The 19017-nt window shown below is 45.1% G+C and overlaps 1 protein-coding gene across 2 annotated transcripts in view; it reads left to right on the top strand.

Annotated features, from left to right (window-relative positions):
* The first annotated feature begins 2419 nt into the window (after positions 1-2419).
* Adamts16 (ADAM metallopeptidase with thrombospondin type 1 motif 16) overlaps positions 2420-19017 on the top strand; it is a 131290-nt gene continuing 114692 nt past the window's right edge. The window contains exons 1-3 of one of the 2 annotated variants that reach the window (XM_046430335.2): positions 2420-2936; positions 3057-3159; positions 9584-9909. In XM_046430335.2, coding sequence (XP_046286291.1) covers positions 2877-2936; positions 3057-3159; positions 9584-9909 — 489 coding nt within the window. In that variant the 5' untranslated portion in view covers positions 2420-2876. Of the gene's footprint in view, positions 2937-3053; positions 3160-9583; positions 9910-19017 lie in introns of both variants that reach the window. The other variant, XM_046430334.2, reaches the window with a different exon arrangement.

The following is a 19017-nucleotide window of genomic DNA, read 5'->3' as shown; positions in this document are numbered from 1 at the left end:
TGTACCGTCTGCCCATTGCATTGCTTTGGTTTAAAATTGACTCCTATTAGAAAAGAGCTGTGACCAAGTTCCATCCTTATGATCTGAAGTTCCCTAAGTTTCCCCATGGTGATGGGCACTTGCTTCTTTGATCTGAAAAGGTCACTGGCATGGGGTAAGGCACCATAGCCAGGTACTTTGGGGAGCACTTTCTTTTCATTGTGCTTTAATTTTTATTCCCTATCAAACATATCCTTGATTTTTCGAATGACTTCGTGAAGGAGAACCTGCTGTCAGAATACAGGCAACTGCTAACATCTGTTGGACTAAAAAGGTAGTATCTGCCACATTTTTGTGGAAAGAGCCAGATTGTAAGTCCTTTGGGTTTTGTTGGCCACACAGTCTCTGCTGTGACACCTGAGCCTTGGCATTGTGAAGCAGTCATGGACAATCTGTAGACAAATGAGCCAGGTTTCAGTGAAACTCTACTTGCAAAAGCAGTTGGCCAGACAGTTCAGGCTCTAAGCAAAGTATAACAACATCATTTTTCTAAATTAGACCTTAAAGTTCAGGGCTAAATTCTCAACCTGTCACAGACTGAAGGATTATCGCTGCTTGAATCCTTGCAATATTTGTCCTTAGAGTTATATTTGTAGGATGTTTTTAATTAAAGAAAACTCTACATCCAAATTTGGATCCTTGTCTTCCTTTTAAAAGCCAGGTTGAAGTCCAGCACAGTGGTGCATGCCTATAATCCCAGCGCCTTGGGAGGCTGAGGCAAGAGAATCTAGAGTTCAGAGTCAGTCTCAATAACAGCCCTAAGCAGCTCAGTGAAACCCTGTCTCTAAATAAAATACTTAAAAGGGCTGAGGATAAGTGCCTCTGGACTCAATTCTGGGTACAAAAAAAAAATTGGTCTATCTGGCCCCCATCACTATTGCTACAACCCACACACTGGCCACTCACTTCCAACTGTCCCCCTTTTTATGTAATGTTTTTAATTATTTATTTATTTGAATTTGGTATATATGACAGAAGAATGCATTTTGAGCCTGAGAAGCAGCTTTAAGTAACTGCACAGTGTTCTAAGATCTGTCACCCACGTCAGTTCCCAACTGTACCCACAGGCTGGAGTCTGCCCTCTCCTATTCTAGGATGAGCACTGGATTCCGTGTACAACTAGAGGAAATGGGAAACTCGCACCATTGTAAAGGACAGCATTAACTTTTCACAATGGAAAGAAACTCATTAATCACTGTTTTGGTTTTAGTCTTTTAAAAAAGACCCTAATAGTGAAACATTTTATATTCAACCATTCTTCTTTCATTTCATCCATTTGAATTTATAAAAGAGAGGCCCTGGTCATCTCCATGGGGAAACTCCACTCGCAAAGTCTGATTCCCTTTTATGTTACACTGGACACAATTGGAGGTCATTAGAAACCCCATTTACCAAACACGCAAAGTCCTGTACTTAGGAGAAAGGGAAATTCTGCCTCCACCTGAAGAACATTTTGGAGACATCCAGGCACTGTCCAAGCTCATTCTCACCCTTCCAGGTGAGGCAAGAAGTCCACTGTGAGCTCTCCCTGGGCACCTACTGGCTCCTGAGCGCAGGAGCAGCTCAGGCCCAGCCAGGTGATCTGCCCAGCATGGTTGACACTCAGGACTGCCTACGGCAAGAAGTCCACTGTGGGCTCTCCCTGGGCACCTACCGGCTCCACGCAGGCTGGCAGAGAAGTGCAGAGCACACCTGCCACATTTTCTCATGCAACCTTTCTCCAAAATTTCAAATTCAGCAAGGTCAGACCATACTGAATGTGAGGGACTCTGCAACTACAGCAGCAGAAGCCCAAGACCCAGGACCTAGGGAAAGTGTGGGAGTGGGAGAGCAGCCAGCAGAGAGATACCCTTTGCATGTACGCACACAGATGCAGACACATATTCGTGTACTTATGCACGTGCGTATGCATGAACTTATTGTGCAATGATGTACACATGTGGTGCACTATCAAAAGCAGTCACATGTCATGTAGGGTGCAGAACACAGGCCAGGTGGGTGGCAGCATACTGCTGTTTCTTTGGCCATACCTGAGGCAGAACTTCCCTGCAGCCCCTAGACCTGCCTATAGGCTCCCCAGGCACTCAGTAACCCTACCGTACAATCCAACAGGCCAGCAGTGAAAGAGTGAAATTCCTCGATCACCGATCACCCAGCTCCCAAAGCCTAGATCCACACATGAGCTTACACACAGCCCCGTGCGTGCCCAGCCCCATGCGCGCCCAGTAAGGTTGGGCACCCTTTGGTGCTCATGCAATACCCTCCGCAGGGCGTTAAGAGGGTATCTTCTGCACCCTCCGGAGGGCCCAGGGTGCAGGCAGGACGCGGAGAAAGCCAGGGCGTCAGAAAGCAATCCTGCTGGCTGCAGGTGCCCTGCTCTTTGAGCTGCGCAAGTCCAGCCCTCCTGTGTGTGAAGCCGGCCGCCCAAGGCTAACCGCAGAGTCCTGCAACCCAACAGCAGGTCTGCTGGGTCCTCTTACCCTGTTCTGCCCTCTCCTCTTCTTCTCTCCCCCTCCTGTCTTCCCCTCCTTTCCCCTCCTCCCAGGCTCTCCCACGGTTCGGGCGGGTGTTCAGCCGCCCTAGCCACTGGGGCTGCCACTCCGCCCCCCGCGCTGCGCGGAGGCGCAGTAATAACCCCGGCGCGGGCGCTGGAGTGGCGGCTGGAATCCTGAGCCCAGCCTGAGTGGGATCCTCGCTGCACGCTTGCACACTGGTAGCTGGCTGCTGCCCGGTTGCGGGACATCCAGTGATCCGCCCTCACGGCCGAGCGCCCCTGGATAAAGGCCTGCGAACTGTACTCAGGAGCGCAACGCCAGCTTGCGCGGGGAGACCGGGCTATGAGGGTCCCCGGCTGCGCGACGCTCTGGGTGCTGCTGCTGGCGCAGGTCTGCGTGCAGGTGAGTAAGGTGGGCTTCTGCCACAGGCGGTAGCCGTGCATCCCTGACAGGTGGGGACACGTCCCTCCCGGGGCTCCTCTCCCGCAACCCCAGAGGTCTCACCAAGGTGTTTTCCAGCAGGCACCTGCGTGCGCGATGGAACCCGCAGCTGCAGCGGCTGGAAGCCCTAGCGTCCCGCATCTGCCCCCTCCCCCGGAGCGGCCTGGAGGAATGGAAACCGGCGGTAAGTCATAGAATTGGGGTCTTCTAATCCTTGCAATTTAGCAGCTCGTAAAAACCCCACCGCTGGTTTATAAACCGCTGCGAATGTTCCTAACTCTAAACTCTGCTTTTAAGACGTTTCACTGCATTCTTCAAACAGCCTGAGTGCGCGCTCAAGAGTGGGCTTTCACGATATTTATATTGAAATTCCTGATATAATAGTCACGGTGTGCCAGTTTTAATAGTAAGAAAGAGACAAGGAAATATAATTTACTTTTAGAAAATTAGAAGAGCCTAGGCAGGGTCTAGACCAATGTATAGGTTAATGTACACCTCATTGATGTAAAGTCTTTACCAGAGTTTCTCAATTCCCCTCCTCTCCCCCACCCCAAGTCTCCCTCTATATCTAACTATCAGAGTAAGACAAAAGGCTGACATTTTCCCACAGTGCTTGTGATCTGAGTATAAAAGTTAATGCTTTTCAAGAACTGAGTCACAAATGAAACATCATAGTGAGTGGAATGGCTAATTAGCTTGTTGTGATGTCATCAGCAATGTTTGTGTTCTGTGCCACGATTTGGTAGGGAAGGGAATCCGATCCTTCTACAGTGTGTGGTTTGGCTTCTACTGCTTACAAGTGGCTTTTGCAGCATCTGAGTGGAATGGGTCTGTGTCATGCTACCTCCTCAGATAAACGAGAAAGCAGATGTGTGACATTGGTCTCTAGGTGGTTTCTCTCTGTGCCCCATGCGGCAGCAGTGACTGGATGTTAGTTCTCTGTATCATTTTTCCACAGGGAATGACATTGGCTATTAGAGGAAGAACTAGGTTTGATTATTTCAATGTGTTCTTAGAAAACCTAGAAAAGTAGAGTTAATGATTACAAATTCTTCCATGCAGTTTCTTCATCCTGTTTAACAGAAAGACAAAATATATATGCATTAGCTGTTGAAATTCTCTCCTACTGAATGAATATGTGAATTGTACATAGTATATAAGGAGATTGATACTAGATCATGGGCCGCTTTGAGCACCACCAGAGGGCGCTAGATACAAATAATATAAAATTTTTAAAAATCACTTTCACTGTATTTAAGGGGAAAGTTAACTCTGGGTCTGTTTAAAGCTCCCTTCTGTAGTGATCCTTATCTCCTTTAATGCTTCTCTCCCCATGCATTCTACAACATGATCATATTAGAAGTTAATGGTCCACCTTCATGTATTTCTTTTAAGATTTGGTAAAAAGTACTTGTTTTAGAATAAAATCATGAAAATTCCAGAGGGATTCAGGATATTTTAGAGTATTTTATAGCATTTTTGAAGTTTTATTTAGAGCAAGAACATTATAGATAGAGAACTATTCAGGAAGAAAAGCCTGTGCTTCCTGCCTAAGACTTGGGCTTCCTACCTTTCCTGTGAGCACGGAGGGAAGCATCTTTTTGTCACCTTGTCAGCTGGTATCGTTAGCACAGTGTGCCCATGATAGCCACTTACCTGGCTGGGTCCGAACCTGAATCAGGTGTGAGCCATCATCAGGGAGGTTTTGTCTTAGTAGACACCCCGCCCCCACCTCCCCAACCCTCTTGTGCTTTAGCTCTTTGTTTATGAAAGGCTGAACTGAGAAAGTGGGCATCAGTGGACAGTGTCCACACCTCCAGAGGAAAGACCACTCAGCAGTACTCCCTGCTTGGGTCTGGAGTAGCAGAGCTATCATGCACTTCATGTGACCTTGGGATCAGCTGACTGTAGGATGTCAGGTACCCATGATACAAGTTGATTTTGAAATAACTATCTAGGGCCCTGATTTTTGTTCCAAGTAACAATTCCAAAATGTTGTTGGGTGTCTGAGCGATCAATCTCCCAGTGGAGAGAGCATGCCATGGATGTCCTTGATCCATTCCATTTTCAGACTCTTAAGAAACATGCCAATTTTTTGTTTTTGTTTTTGTTGTTGATTCAACATTGCTTTTTATTCATTAATGGGAGATTAAATTCTCTTTGCTACAAATATATCTTTGTAATAAAAATCCTGGCTCTGTTAAACCAAAGACCCATCACAGATTGCTAACTTTTTAATTTCCTAAGTAAGGTTTAGAAGTTCTTTAGAACTTGCTTTAACCGGATGTAAAAGATGTATGTTTGTGTGTGTCTGTTTGAAGTTTGCAATGGTTTACATTCAGACACATACATGCCAGGAGACAGGGCAGTGTCCAGATGGCCCAGCAGTCTGCTTGTAAATGTTTGACAACCTCCCTTTTGGGGGGGAGGTCTTGGGCACCAGTTCATACATTTGATTGGATTCTTGTGGTATAAATACTCCCATTGCTGCCAACTCCCAGCCACCAGTAGGATGTCACTGAACACAGAGGAGGAAGCAAAGTGCCTGGAGCTGCTACCTGCTGGCCCCCCAGGCTCACCAGGGGGTCCACACCCGCAGTGGTCTTTTCTACACTGACTCCTTCTAGACTTGAGGCTGTGGTCAAAAAACCTTGAAATCATGTAGTTCAGTGTACTGAGTGAGCAGGGATCCACAAACTTTTTTCTCATTAAACACATCTTACATGGACAAGGTCTTTTTTAAAGGACTGCAAACAGCAGGAATCTCACTGTGCTTTAAGGACATATGAGCCACTGTTTGGGGGATTACAGTCTTAGAGCAGGAGTGCAGGGTCAGGGTCAGCATTCGGCTCACGGGTGTCCCAGCTGGCTTCTCTCCCAAGGGTGCCGGGGGGGATACCCTGCTGGGTGGGTTCATTCTCTGAACTCTGGCTTTTCCATCCACAGACTCTACCTGAGAGCACACATGGGATTCTAAGGGCTGCCCTCTGGAGCACAGGGAGGCTTTTCAACCCTGGCTGTAGTGGCATCCTGTTCTGGGGGCTGCCCCATGATTGCAGAATGCTCAGCAACAGCCCCGGGTCCAGCCTGCCCCAGTCCAGGAGCAACAGTCTCCCTTTCCCCCTGTGATGACCAAAAAGTCTCCAGACAGTGCCATGTGTCCCAAGGGAGCGGGAGTCACCTCAGCTGAGCACTACTGGACAGAACCTGGAGGAGGCTCTCCCAGCAGGCCCTTCTCCTCCCTCTTGGGGAGGGACAGGGATGGAAGCAGGCTGCAGAGCTGGGGTCTCCACCAGCACATGCCAGTTCTGGAGAGGCAGCGGCTGCCATGGTGGGGTTTATTCAGTTGACTGCTAAAAAATCAAAAAGTATAAAAACACAGAGAAATGAAGCCCCTGTTTCAAAACAGCTAAATACGCAGCTCCCCTCCCTTCCTAATTTCCCGCATCCTGCTGTCCCCTGTGCTTCCGAGGCCGTTAGCACCTGGCGTCTGTGAGGTGGACACACGTCACAGTGATGGACCACCGTCAGTCCCTTCCTGATTCCGTGCCAGCAATACCACGTTGGTCACTGAAGCCAGCCGTGCAGGGTGTTTGCGCCAGGGAAATGGGGCGATGCCACACGTTAGCCTTTCTCCTGGGTGGCTGCCTGTCCTTCCCTGCTCAGCACAGCACTGCGTGCCCTAGGGAAAGAGGTCCTTCAACCAATCACACCCTCCTCTCAGTGAATGGTAAATATCATCCACCCTCCAAAATAAAGGTCATAAGAAGTGGCTTATGTCACTGGGGAGAAGTGTGACTTTTTAATTTGGTTGTCACCTTTTTGTGTGCAAGAGAGTTTGCTGATGAGCTGTGCTTTGAAGCAACCCCATGTGCTTCCTGTCCCCACTGACCCCGAAGGACGGGTAAGGGGCCAGGGGCAAATGGAAAGCTTTCCCCTGGGAGGCCAGGTGGTGAGAGGCCTTAGCAGATTATGAGGAGGAGCCTTTCCTAGAACCCAGAACCCGGGGTGAGAGGGGTGTCTCCCTGTAAGGAGAGTGCTTTGGGCAGATGCAGGCCACACAGGAGCAAGGCTCCTCCTCTTTGAGTGGCACCTGGAGCAGACTACAGACTCCCACATCTCACCAGAAGCACCAACCCCTGCCCCAATTCTCCTTCTCCACCAGACGGGCACTTTCATCAGTTTCATATGATTTCTCATTTTCCTAATTAAAATACCAAGTGTTGCCAACCTATTTTACCCCGTCAGACACAAGTTACCTTCTTCAGTGGTTAGTTGCAGATCAGTGGTTACTTGTCAAGTCCTCTGTGGGAACTTGCTGCCTCTCCAGTCTGCAAGGCCCTCCCCACCCCAGTCAGGTAGGCTGAGGGCCCGTTCATACCACACGGTCGGGACTGACCTGTGGGGCCCAGCAGAGCTCAGCTTGGCTCTGAAATAAAAAGAATTGCATGGAGGGGGACTTGCCATGCCCTCTGACCCCTGCCTGCCTTGCACGAGCCCTCAGCCTGCCCTGGGCTCCAGCAGCAGGCTCCCCGGCTACGTCCTGCCATCATCCCTAGCCTTCCTCACCTCCCCCAAAGCCAACACACACCTTTTCCCAGAGCCCTGCTCCTGTGTGACCACGCAGTCACCTACCGGGACTGAGCAGGAGCAGAAGGACAATCTACTCTGAAGTTTAATTGTGAAGAAAATCTTCTCCCCATCTCCAAAAACGATTTATTGAATATTGTTGACTTACAACAAATTCCACTTGACAGAAGTAGATTGAGGTTTTACTTTATCTTCAGGCCAACGCAGAGAAGAGCTGGGTTCTTAAGCGTCTGGCAGAGCAGCTTCCTGAGAGAGTATGTGGATAACAGAGGGGATATGCATTCTTAGAATATGAGCACTGGGGTTATGTCCAACAAGCCAGAGGAACTACATTGTGGGTCCACAGGATGTCCACTTGGATGCTGGCGAGATTCCTTTGGCCTGCTCTGGGGCTGGGTCCAGTGTCCTTTTCAAAGACATCTCACATTTGGTGGAAGGCCTCACACCCTGCTGATATTTTAGAGTGTGTGAGTGTGTAGAAAAAATTCAGGAGAGGAAGCCAGCCCTCTCCTAGAATGTGCAGGCCCAGAGCTCACCAGAAGTTGGAGGCACATGGACCATAGGCATAAGCCACTGTGCCCCATCATCTGGGATGTGGGACACCTATGAAAACTTATGTCCCATGTATGGTAACTCTGAAATAATCATTATGTTTGTGGAGGTCTATTCTTTTGAGATAAGTAATAGACAGTGATTAGAGCATGTGAATATATGTCAATTGACACAGGGCCTTAAAGTGGGTGGGAAATGGAAGCTCTAAATTATTCCAAACTATTTTAATGCACCTGTGTCAATTTGTAATTGGAAGACTGAGACTTAATGGGTTAAATAATGAAAAGATATAAAACAAGCTGACAAATCACTAACTAAAATATTTTGTGATCCGGCCTTGACACAGCGGCCTTTGCTTGGCTGTCGACTCCAGGTCTGAGCGGAGAACATGTTGGGCAGCAAGATCTGACCCCAAGGGTGAGGCCCTGCCTTCCCTCCCACCCTCTGGGAAGCAGCCTTGCCCTGGGCCCTGGAGGGTATTGTTGATGGTGGTGACGAGAGGACAGGTCCTGGTTTCCGGGAGAGGGAGGAGTCGTCTGGAGAAGACACATGGGTTGGTCACAGGACCTGCCAGGATCCCTCAGAGCCCCAAGCTCCACTCTTTCTTCTGCAGAAAGGGCCTGACCCCAGATGCAGCCTGGGAGGTGCCTGTGACCATGGTCCTGAAGGCTTGGATGCTTGTCCAGAAACCTGCTAGCACCTTTGGGATTTCTTCTGCTTTTTAAAAAGAATTAATTAATTTGAATATGGTGTAAACGGGTACAGTATAAATTTTAATGGGGAGAAGAGTATGACGGTGACCTTTGAGGGGCAGAGGAATGTGAGATCCGATCAAATTACAAGAGCCCAAGGAAACAGGAGGGGAAGCCAGACCAATAGAGGGTTCATGAGCTCTCCAGTGGGTGCAGACGCACATGCCAGCATTTAGAACTGGCACCTGGTAGATCTGGAGTATGTCGGCACTCTGCACTTTCTCCTGCTTTTCAATAATTAAGCAGCAAGTTATTTTATAAAAAATTATGATTTTTTTAAGATAAAATTTGTCAGATCACTGAAGATGGTCAATGATAAAAACAATATTAATCCAGAATGTCTCAGAGCTGCAAAAATGACTACTTGTGATGGTTACTCTGGCAACACAATTTATGAGATATAATTCTAGAAGACCAATTTTGGTCTTACATGATCCATAATATATTTTCCCTTTTAAATGTTATAGAACGTTCTGCATTGGTAATAAGGCATTATGAGAGCAGCAGTGTTTTACCTAAAAGTCACTTTTAAGACTTTTCCTTTTAACACAGATGTTATTTAGCCCGCATTTGGATCTGAGGATGGGAAGGTGTTGGATTTTCCTCCATCATTTCTTACTGGTGAAAATGCTAAGGTAGTCTTGATTCTAAGACTTTATGGTTCTTTCCAAAAGCCTGAAGGTACTCAGCTTCCTGCCTCTCTTCTGATTTCAGAGTATGACCTGGTGTCTGCCTACGAGGTTGACAGCAGAGGTGACTACGTGTCCCACGACATCGTGCACCACCAGCGGCGGCGAAGGGCACTGGCCCAGCCAGGAGGTGACTCTCTGCACCTCCGGCTGAAGGGTTCCAGGCATGACTTCCAGGTGGACTTGAAAGCTTCCAGCAACCTGGTAGCTCCGGGATTCTTGGTGCAGACCCTGGGGAAGAGGGGCACCAGGGCCGTGCAGATGTTCCCACCCGAGGACTTCTGCTTCTACCAAGGCTACCTGAGGTCCCACAGAAACTCCTCCGTGGCCCTTTCAACCTGCCAAGGTTTGGTGAGTGTGATGGTTCTGGCTGCCAGGACTGAGATGTGGGTAGCACTGGCTAAAACGTGGGGCACCACCAGAGATGTCCCTCTGTCATCATGGGGCAGACATCTGTAAAAGAAGGGGGAAACTGCCAAGTAAAACTGAAATGAGCTGTGTAGACCCCTCCCCACCATTGCCCTCGCGACTGGCAGATGAACTCTGCTTTTTAGAAAGTCTGTATTGAACTTGCAGCCAGGTTGGTGTCAACCAGCTTCGTAGGAAGGTTTTTACTTAGTTTAAGAGTCCATTATGGAAACAGGGGAAATGTCTTCATGTGACTCTAGTTGTTGGGTTGGCTGTCTTGGTCAGTTGGTTGGTGTTTGAGACTTTAAGAACGTTCTCCTGTCAGTCTGATGCTGGTGACAAGCTTGAGACCAGGGCAACACTGACCACATCAGATGGTGCCTCTGCTGGTGCAGGTTTCAATTCCTGAGTAGGTGACTGAGACCGTCCCCTCAGCTTGTCTGTCTCCTGTACTGCACTTTGCAGAGACCCTAGGGTGAGGAGCAAGTGCCGGCTGGGACTCTCCCTGCCTCCCTCAGGCCTGCTCAGGCCGAAATCTTGATGAATTCTCTCCTACTATCCTCAAAATGCTTCCATAGTTTTAGGGGAAAAAGTCTTAGGAGATACTTAGACTGTCGGCCACAAATTAATCTCAGGCACAGATAAACAAAACGTGACCGGGACCAGAGTGAAACTGCGTGGTCAGGACGCTTCCAGCCCTGGCAGAGCAGAAGGTTGAGCACATGGGCTTCTGGACATCGTCCACAGCTAGGGAAAATGCTCCCAGCCTGTCCTCCACTTCCTTTCCTGCAGGAAAGAAGGACTCCAGACCCCACAGCTCCTAAGGACTTGTGTGTGTATGGGGTGGGGGGCATCAGATGTCAAAATCACATCCATAACCGCTCTTTGAATAGCTACATATAAGCAAATGCCGAATCCTGTAAAATACTTTTTCTACTCTTTAGAGGAATCTGATGTGAGTCGATCTCATTCCTGCTCTCCTTTGTAAAGGCTTTTGGTTTGGGATGCGTGGAGCAGGTGTTCAGGGGTGGGGGTGATTTCGCTCTCTTGTGGAGCATGAAGACCATTTTGCTGGTTCTTTCTCATCCTCTCCCCAAAGCAAGTCTTCCTTAATTGAGTGGTTTAGTCAGTTTTTTCATCACTATGACCAAAAGACATGGCAAGAACAATTTTAGAGGAGGAAGTTTATTTGGTGCTCATGATTTTAGAGGTGTTAGTAACATATAGACAGCCAACTCCAAAGCTCTGGGCCCAAAGTGAGGCAGGACATCTTGAGAAAGGGTCTGGAGGAGGAGAGCAGCTCAGGGTGTGGCCTCCAGAGAGCAGAGAGAGAACTCCGCTCACCTGGGACAAGATACAAACCCCAAAGCATGCCCCCAGTGACCCACCTCCTCCAGCCACACTCTACCCGCCTACAGGTGCAGTGCACTTACTCCATATCAATGGCTTAGTCTACTGATTAGGTTTAAGCTTTCAGAACCAAATAATTTTGCCTCTAAACTGTGTTTCATTGCCTCAGACATGAGCTTTTGAGAAACCTCATTTCCAAATCATAACATGGAGTGAAACTCTTCATGTATTGCACAAAATTATGACATCTATTCCGTGATTTTCTTTTGCAAAGATTTAGACCAGCCATGTGTGGGAAGGTGGAACATGCCTTTCCAATTTCGGCAACGCTGGCTCTGGTTTTAGGGCTTGGGTGGGTCTTTGCCATTAACAGCGGGGACACAGGCCCACTGACGACCCTGGGTCTCCAAGAGGCAGGGCCCTCCCGTGGTAGTTGAGTTATGCCCTGGAAGGTGTCCCATGCATCAAGCTGGCTGGCAGCAGCTTGGGATTTCTGGCTCTCTTTGAACATGACGGGAGTTAACAGCAGAAGTGTAATTGTGCAGATAAAAAGTGAAAAAGAACAGAAAAATGGGCTCCTCTGGGCAGTAAACAATGGAATCTGATAGTGTGACCTAGGGAATAGAAATTTGTATGTTTTCACCATTAATCTTCCAAATACATGAACGCCAGCTTGCCTGATATTTTGTCCATAGACGGTCATTGCAAATGTGACCTCAGCTGGCCTTTAGAGTGAGAGGCACTTGCCCTGAGATAGGACAAACCAATGGCATTTTAAGGAAAAAAAAAAAGGAAGGATTAAAAGTCCTCTCACTTTAGCCAGATGAGAAGAATATTGAAGGGGCCCCTCAAGTAGCAGTCAAATCTGCTGCTTCTCTCCAGCTGGGGGTCGCCCCACCCCTCACCTTCAAATCTTGTGGCACGTGAAGAACAAGAGAGTGTCTTTTCCGTGAGATGAGAGCTCTCTTATCATTTGGGGATGTTCAGATTCTGGTTCAAGTCTAACCCAGACCTCAGAGAAGATGAGGAGGAGGAGCAGCAGAGGGAGGCTAGGCAGGTGCTCTGCCCCTGAGCTACCTGCAGCCTCAGTTGAGACTTTTTTCAGTTTCTAGGTGGAATTCATTGACCCCCTCTCTGGTGGGAGCCAGGAACCAGTAGAGCATTTTGTGCTGCTCCTGATGCCAGGAGAGGTGCGCTGCCTGCCATGCGTCCAAGTCCATGCTGTGGCATCAGGTTTGCGCCCAGAGAAAAGGCTGCACTGCACCCTCAGCCCCAGGGCAGCCAAGGGCTGGAAGTTCACAGCTGCCTGCCCTTGGGGTGTCCATGGGGCTCACAGGAAGGGACAGGAGATGCTGCTTGCTGACTGCATGTGAGAAGCAGGACTTCCTGTCCCCTCGAGGGCCGTAGGTCTATTTTCTGGGCATACTAGGCTCTGTGCAGGTGGATTGAGCTTGTGAAATCCACAGGCCATTGACTGCATGAGCAGGCTTCTGTAGCTCTTGTCCTGTCTTGAAAACTGGTTCCAAACCATCCTTGAGTGGATAGGCTTTTCCCTGGAGACAAGAACTTCCTTATTTAAGGAATTTGGCCCTGGGTGTGGCCAGGCGCTGGTCTATTTGTTTTCACCCAGACAGTTTGGCAGGGCCCAGTGGAAAGCACATGAAGGCAGGATCCTGTCTAGTGGGAAGTGCTCCCTCCTCTCCCCATTTAACCTTCAGGATGAAAATATCACTTCTGAGTTTCCAAGCATGTTGCCTCAGAGTGTAGCATCTTGTGCCATGGCCACCACAGTGAGGCCACACACCTTCCAGAGCCATATAAAGTTTCCCCTGGGTCGTCCGATTCTGCATGTGGAACATTTTCTAAGTTGTCCTCTTATGACTGGTTTGAAGAGCACTGAAATCTAGTTGATGTTGTTCTTCTCTTTATAGCAAACAAATATCATAAAGGAGAAAAGCAAAACTAATAAAACAAGCATTTTACTTTAGATTTATGTTGACAAAAAGGATGTGAATGGTAAGTGGGCTTCAGAACTGTGTCCCTGGAGCCTGCCAGACCTGGGCCCAGAGAGACCATGGCTGATGAGAGGGGCAGGGGAGGGTACATTCTCTCCCAGGTACTTAAACAAGGAGAGGCAGTGAGCACCAGGAGACTCAACAGAGGGCACCTCACCACCGTGGTGGCACATGGAGTGGTCCACAAACCAAGACCAAGCCCAGTCTTCAGGGTAGAGTCAGGACATGATGCTCATCAGGGGAGGGATCACAAGCATCCTAAGAAAGGTGCCTAACATCTAAGAAATTTATGGAATTCTTGATAATACCACCCCCAAAAAAGATATCAATATTTTTACATTAATCAAGTACTATACCAAATAATATTGGTGTACTGTACCACCAATCATCTTGATTCAAAATATTAGTTAACAATAAGCATGACCTTTTCAAGACAATATCTGTTATACTTACATCTCTACCAAATTGACAGTATGTGTCTCTTGTAATGACCTCACACTCACACAAATTCATTATAATGCTTAGACAAAATAAAGGAGAAAAAGGAAGGATCAAAAAGCCCTGTTTTCATTTAGATAATAAAAACTGTTGAACAGATAGACCACCTGGACTAGAAATAATGATGATGATGATTGCAAGAATGATATTCACTTGTTGAATGTTTGTGCAAAATAATTTGCTAGTAGCTTCACACTTGTTATTCACTTAATCTGATAAGCCAAAGAGATAAATACTAATTTATTTTAAATATAAGCTGTAACAAGGTATAATTAACATAATGTAAAGTCCATGCCTTCAAAATGTACACTTCAGTGGGTTTTAGTATAATCAGAGTTGTGTAGTTTGTACCAAAACTTAATTGTAGACATTGACATCCCCTCAGAAATAAAACCCTAGAGTTCATCCCCATTTCCTCAAATTCTCTTATTCCTGAAGTGCCTCAGAATCCAACCTATTCCCTGCAGATTTGCCTATCTGCCCATTTATTATGAGAAACATACAACCTGTGGCTTGCTGGTGGCTAGCTTCTTTCCTTAGCATGATATATTCACAATTCATCTATGCTGTAGTATATACCACTGCTTTATTTTGCCACATATCTTATTTTATCCATTATCAGTTGGTAAACACTACTGTATATTTTCATTTTTCCATTATGAATAATGCTGGTATGAACATTTGTGAACAGGTTTATGTATGGACATGTGTCTTTATTTCTCTTTAGTATGTACCTAGAAGTATAATTCCCAGGTCATGTAAATCTCTGTGCTTAACATTTTGAGAAACTGCCAAGCTATTTGCAATAGTAGCTGTGCCATTTACATTCCTCCAGTTTATGAGGGTTCCAATCTCACCACATTCTTTCTAACTTCTTAATGTCTATCTTTTCTATTTTATCCACTCTTATAATTATAAAGTGGTATTTCAAAGTTGTTTTTGATTTTCTGCATAAAGATTAGAGATTACTGGTTTGGTAAGAAGGTTCACTGAGTATTGGCTACCAACATATCTGAAATCTGATGAGGCAGAACACCAAATACACAATAAGCCACACAAAGTGGGTATTTACTTTTGGGTTGGAGGCAAGAGACAAATGAAGCCTAGGAGTCCCCATAAGCTGGACCCTGAGGCTCTACAACCTGCCCGGGGAGGTTGGAGTCTTGGTCTTGCCTGCATATGCTTGACTAGCACTATAGCTAAATGATCCTGATATGCAGCTCATCCTGGGTTTCATACCCTGGTGACTGTAATGCACAATGTAAAAACACTAAAGCACTTTCTGTTTCAAGGTGGAAGGGAGACTGGAGCAGAGTTTGGGCTGTTCCCCCCTGTTTCCTATCTCAGGATGTCCTGTTCTCAGTAGATTGTACAGATATTATTGGGAATGATGAGGAAGGAAGTGCAATAAATTAGGTTGATCCAAACTCACCCAGAGACCTTTCTTGTCTTGGTTGACAGTGTTTTGTTTTGCTTTTGTTGGGGAGGATGCACTTGGAGTTTGTTGTTCTACTGCCTTCTGACTTCCATTGTTTCTGATGTAAGTCTGCTGTTCATTTCGTTGCGGTTTCATTGTACATAGTTATTATTCTTAATGCTTTTAAGTTTTTCTCTGTGTCTTTCACATTTTTTATGTTTATATGTATGGTTATCTTTGTGTTTATTCTTCTTGGATTTAGCTGAAATTCCTGAATGTGTAGATTAATATTTTTGACCAACTGAGAATGTACTCAGCCATTATTTCTTTAATAGTTTATTTCTTTCTGTCTCTTGTCTTCTTTGATACTTACATTATGAAAGCATTGATATGCTTAAAGATGTTACATGTTTGTTGAGACTCTGTGCATTTTTCTTTTCTGTTTTCCTCTGTGTTCTTTGAATAAAATAATCTTCATTAATTTATATTCAAGTTTGATGATTTTCCCCTTGCGATTCAAATCTATTATCAAGTCCCTATACTAAATGTAACATTTAATATATTGTACTTTTCCATTCTAGAATTTGCATTTAGTTCTTTTTTTATATTTCTCTTTATTGTATTCTCCATTTTCTGATACATTATCATCATGTGTTTCTTTTTTTAAAATAAGTTTGCATTATATGTACTTAAGGTATGAACATGATGGTTTGATGTACATACATATAGTGAAATAATTACTACAGACATGAAAATCAATCTTCTTGTACTTTCCATGATACCTTGTGTTTGGGGGGGCGGGGCAGGGGGAGAGCTCCCTTAGGAAAATTTCAATATACAATAGAATATCTTTATATAAAGTCCTTGTGTTAGCTATTGATTCTTACCTATTTTGTGCAAATTTATGTCCTTTGACCAATTTGTCCCCATTTTGTCTTTCTCCCTGCCCCTGGTAATCAGTGTTCTACTATACTCTCTGTTTTATGCATTCACCTTTTTTTTTTAAGATTGCACATTTAAGTTATATCATGCTGTATTTCTCTTTCTGAGTCTGACCCATTTTACTTAGTACAGTGTCCTCCAGATTCATCCAAGTTGTTAAAAGTGGCAGAATCTCCTCCTTTTAATTGCTCACAACAAAGATGGTGATTATTTTTGATGATGTTGTTAGGCAAAACTTCCCTACCTTCTGTTCCAAATAAAGCTAACCCCTATAGGTGAGCACTTTATTATCACAGCTTGTCTCTCCTGGGAAAACCTCTGAGGCACCAGATTGCAGCTGGGGCTGGTGGAGTGGCCTGTCCATCCCATTGCAACACTCCTCCTCTGTGAGTGGAACTTGGATAGAGATGGAAGCCCACTGTCTGCTTTGATTTGCTTCCTAGTCTGAAATTTCCATCCTGCAAGTAAGATGGAGTGAAGTGTATAAGGATCCATTTTTCTTGGCCTACTGAGCCTGGAGTAGAGTTTCCACTGTATGAGCAGGGACTTCTTAATAGAAGGAAAACTAGCTCTTATGGCCATGTCTGCCTGAAGTTGAGCTTCTGCAATATGGAACTGAGAGGAACTTGAATTCAGGAACTTGCCATTCTTTTTCTTTCTTTCTTTCTTTCTTTCTTTCTTTCTTTCTTTCTTTCTTTTTCTTTCTTTCTTTCTTTCTTTCTTTCTTTTTGTGGGGAGGGAGTATGAAGGATTGAACTCAGGGACACTCAACCACTGTGCTATATCCTCAGCCCTATTTTGTATTTTATTTAGACCCAGAGTGTCACTGAGTTGCTTAATGCCTCACTTTTGCTGATACTGACTTTGAATTCACAATTCTCCTGTCTCAGCTTACTGGAGTTATTGGTATTACAGGCGTGAGCCACTGCACCCAGCTAGACTTGTCATTCTTGATGTAAAAATGTAGCCCTAGAATGGGAGTTGGTGATGGGAAGAGGTTGGGATCCCTTGTCTTTGTGGCTGCATATGCCTGAGATAGAATTTTTGTCACACTGAGCTGGAGGCAGAGTGAGGATATAAGTGGACAATAGCTCAAATGCTACCAGATTTCATACTCTTTTCAGGAGTTACTAGATTATATTCAGTTGTTGTTTCTCCATTTTTTATGCCTTTGGGATAATTTTCAGACATTTTAAAGGGTGTGTGTGTGTGAGTGTGTGGTTTTTCAGCAGTTTAACCGGGGAAAAGTGCTGCCACACTTTTCACACTGCCATTCAGAAAGTCAGGCTCCACTAAGTGTAATTATTAGCACATTTTATAGATAATTACCCAAGACTCTTTTATTATCCTTAATTTAAGGATATTCTGAAGCTCATTCTTAAAGAAGCAGATGATGGACCTATGTGTTCTGACTCCACCCCAATAATTCAAGACCACAATGCTTGGATCCCTTTGATCACGAGGCTGTCATCTCCCTACAGGGAATTGGTGGCTTCTGCATGTGAATTTCCACTGAATCTTCACTGAGCTTGCTCTGCACTGCAGTGGCTTTCTCATTGGTTTCCACCCCAGTGCCATCTTCCTTGGCATCTACCCACTTGTTCTTGGCATCTCCATTTGTAGTACATCAGGGGCCCCAGTGGTGATACCTGTGGCTTTAATTTATAATTATCTGCTTCTAGGTCTGAGTTTTGATAACATATTATGAACTGATCATTTAATTAAAAAACCTGTTTATGCCATTTTGTGCCACCAAGCTCTTATTGTATGCAAACCCAAATTCATTTTTTTGCAATAAATGAATGTGTAATTAATTTACAAACAGAAATCGTGAGTCTTCTCAACCTCTCTTTTGGAGTATACATAAACGTAAACCAATTTTACAATCTGTTTCATTTGACTTCTTTCTATTACTGATGGCAAACTCCCTAAATTTTCTAATGAAGTACATATTTAAGAAATGGATTAATCACTAGGATTTTTGATAAAACTGCTTTTACAAACTTCATTACTCAATAGTTTTAAATGAAGTTTCTTTAATAATATTTTTCTGTTGAATATGAAAGGAATAGATTTTCTAAACAATTTCTTGCAAGTTCTGTACTTAGGTTAGCATTTTAGCTTAAAAATGAACATGGTATGATAACTGTCCTTGGAATAAAATCTATATGAAATTTAGTTCCCGTTGTATAAAGTGTGGTATTTGCTAAGGAAATAATGCATAGGGTAGTTATCATTTCTTCTAAAAATCCAATTATTCTCTTGTTTTCAAAACTGTTGAAAAATTTGCAGATGCTACACTTCTTGGTTCTGTTTAAGAATTCCTTTGCTTGGTTGGAAACTTGCTGGGGGTGGGTGGGGTTGAATTATATGGTTTTATTTCCAGTCACAAACTCTAGGGATTCCCTGGAAATTCTAGTCATTGAGATATTTTTCTAAAGCACCTAATAAATCCTAGAAAGCTGTCTGGAATATTGCCAGATTTCTAACTGACTTTGAAAAATGTTCTCATGCCAGGAAAATAAAATAGGAGTAGAAAAGGAGGAATCAGCATTGGGAATGGTCAGAAGCGACAGTGTGAGTGTTGGGAGAACACTGTCTGGGAAGAGTAGTCATGGCATGACCAGCTGCGGTGTTGGGCGCGGGAGGCATGTGCCACACCCAGCGCCCCCGTGCCCTGTGCTCCGAGTTGGTCTACTGGGAAACTCTCAAGATAGTACTAACTGAAAGTACTGAATAAATTTCATAAATTTCTGATAATTACTTAAGAATAAATACAATGGTAAAAGTTTAAAATTGTCAGAAATGGATGTATTTCATTACTATAAG

The sequence above is a fragment of the Marmota monax genome, unplaced genomic scaffold, assembly GCF_021218885.2.
Source record: "Marmota monax isolate L192 unplaced genomic scaffold, Marmota_monax_Labrador192_F-V1.1 WCK01_AAM20220418_F8-fsc00082, whole genome shotgun sequence".
NCBI lineage: Eukaryota > Metazoa > Chordata > Mammalia > Rodentia > Sciuridae > Marmota > Marmota monax.
The sequence above is the reverse complement of the archived record's forward strand: the minus strand, read 5'-3'. Positions and strand labels throughout refer to the sequence as shown.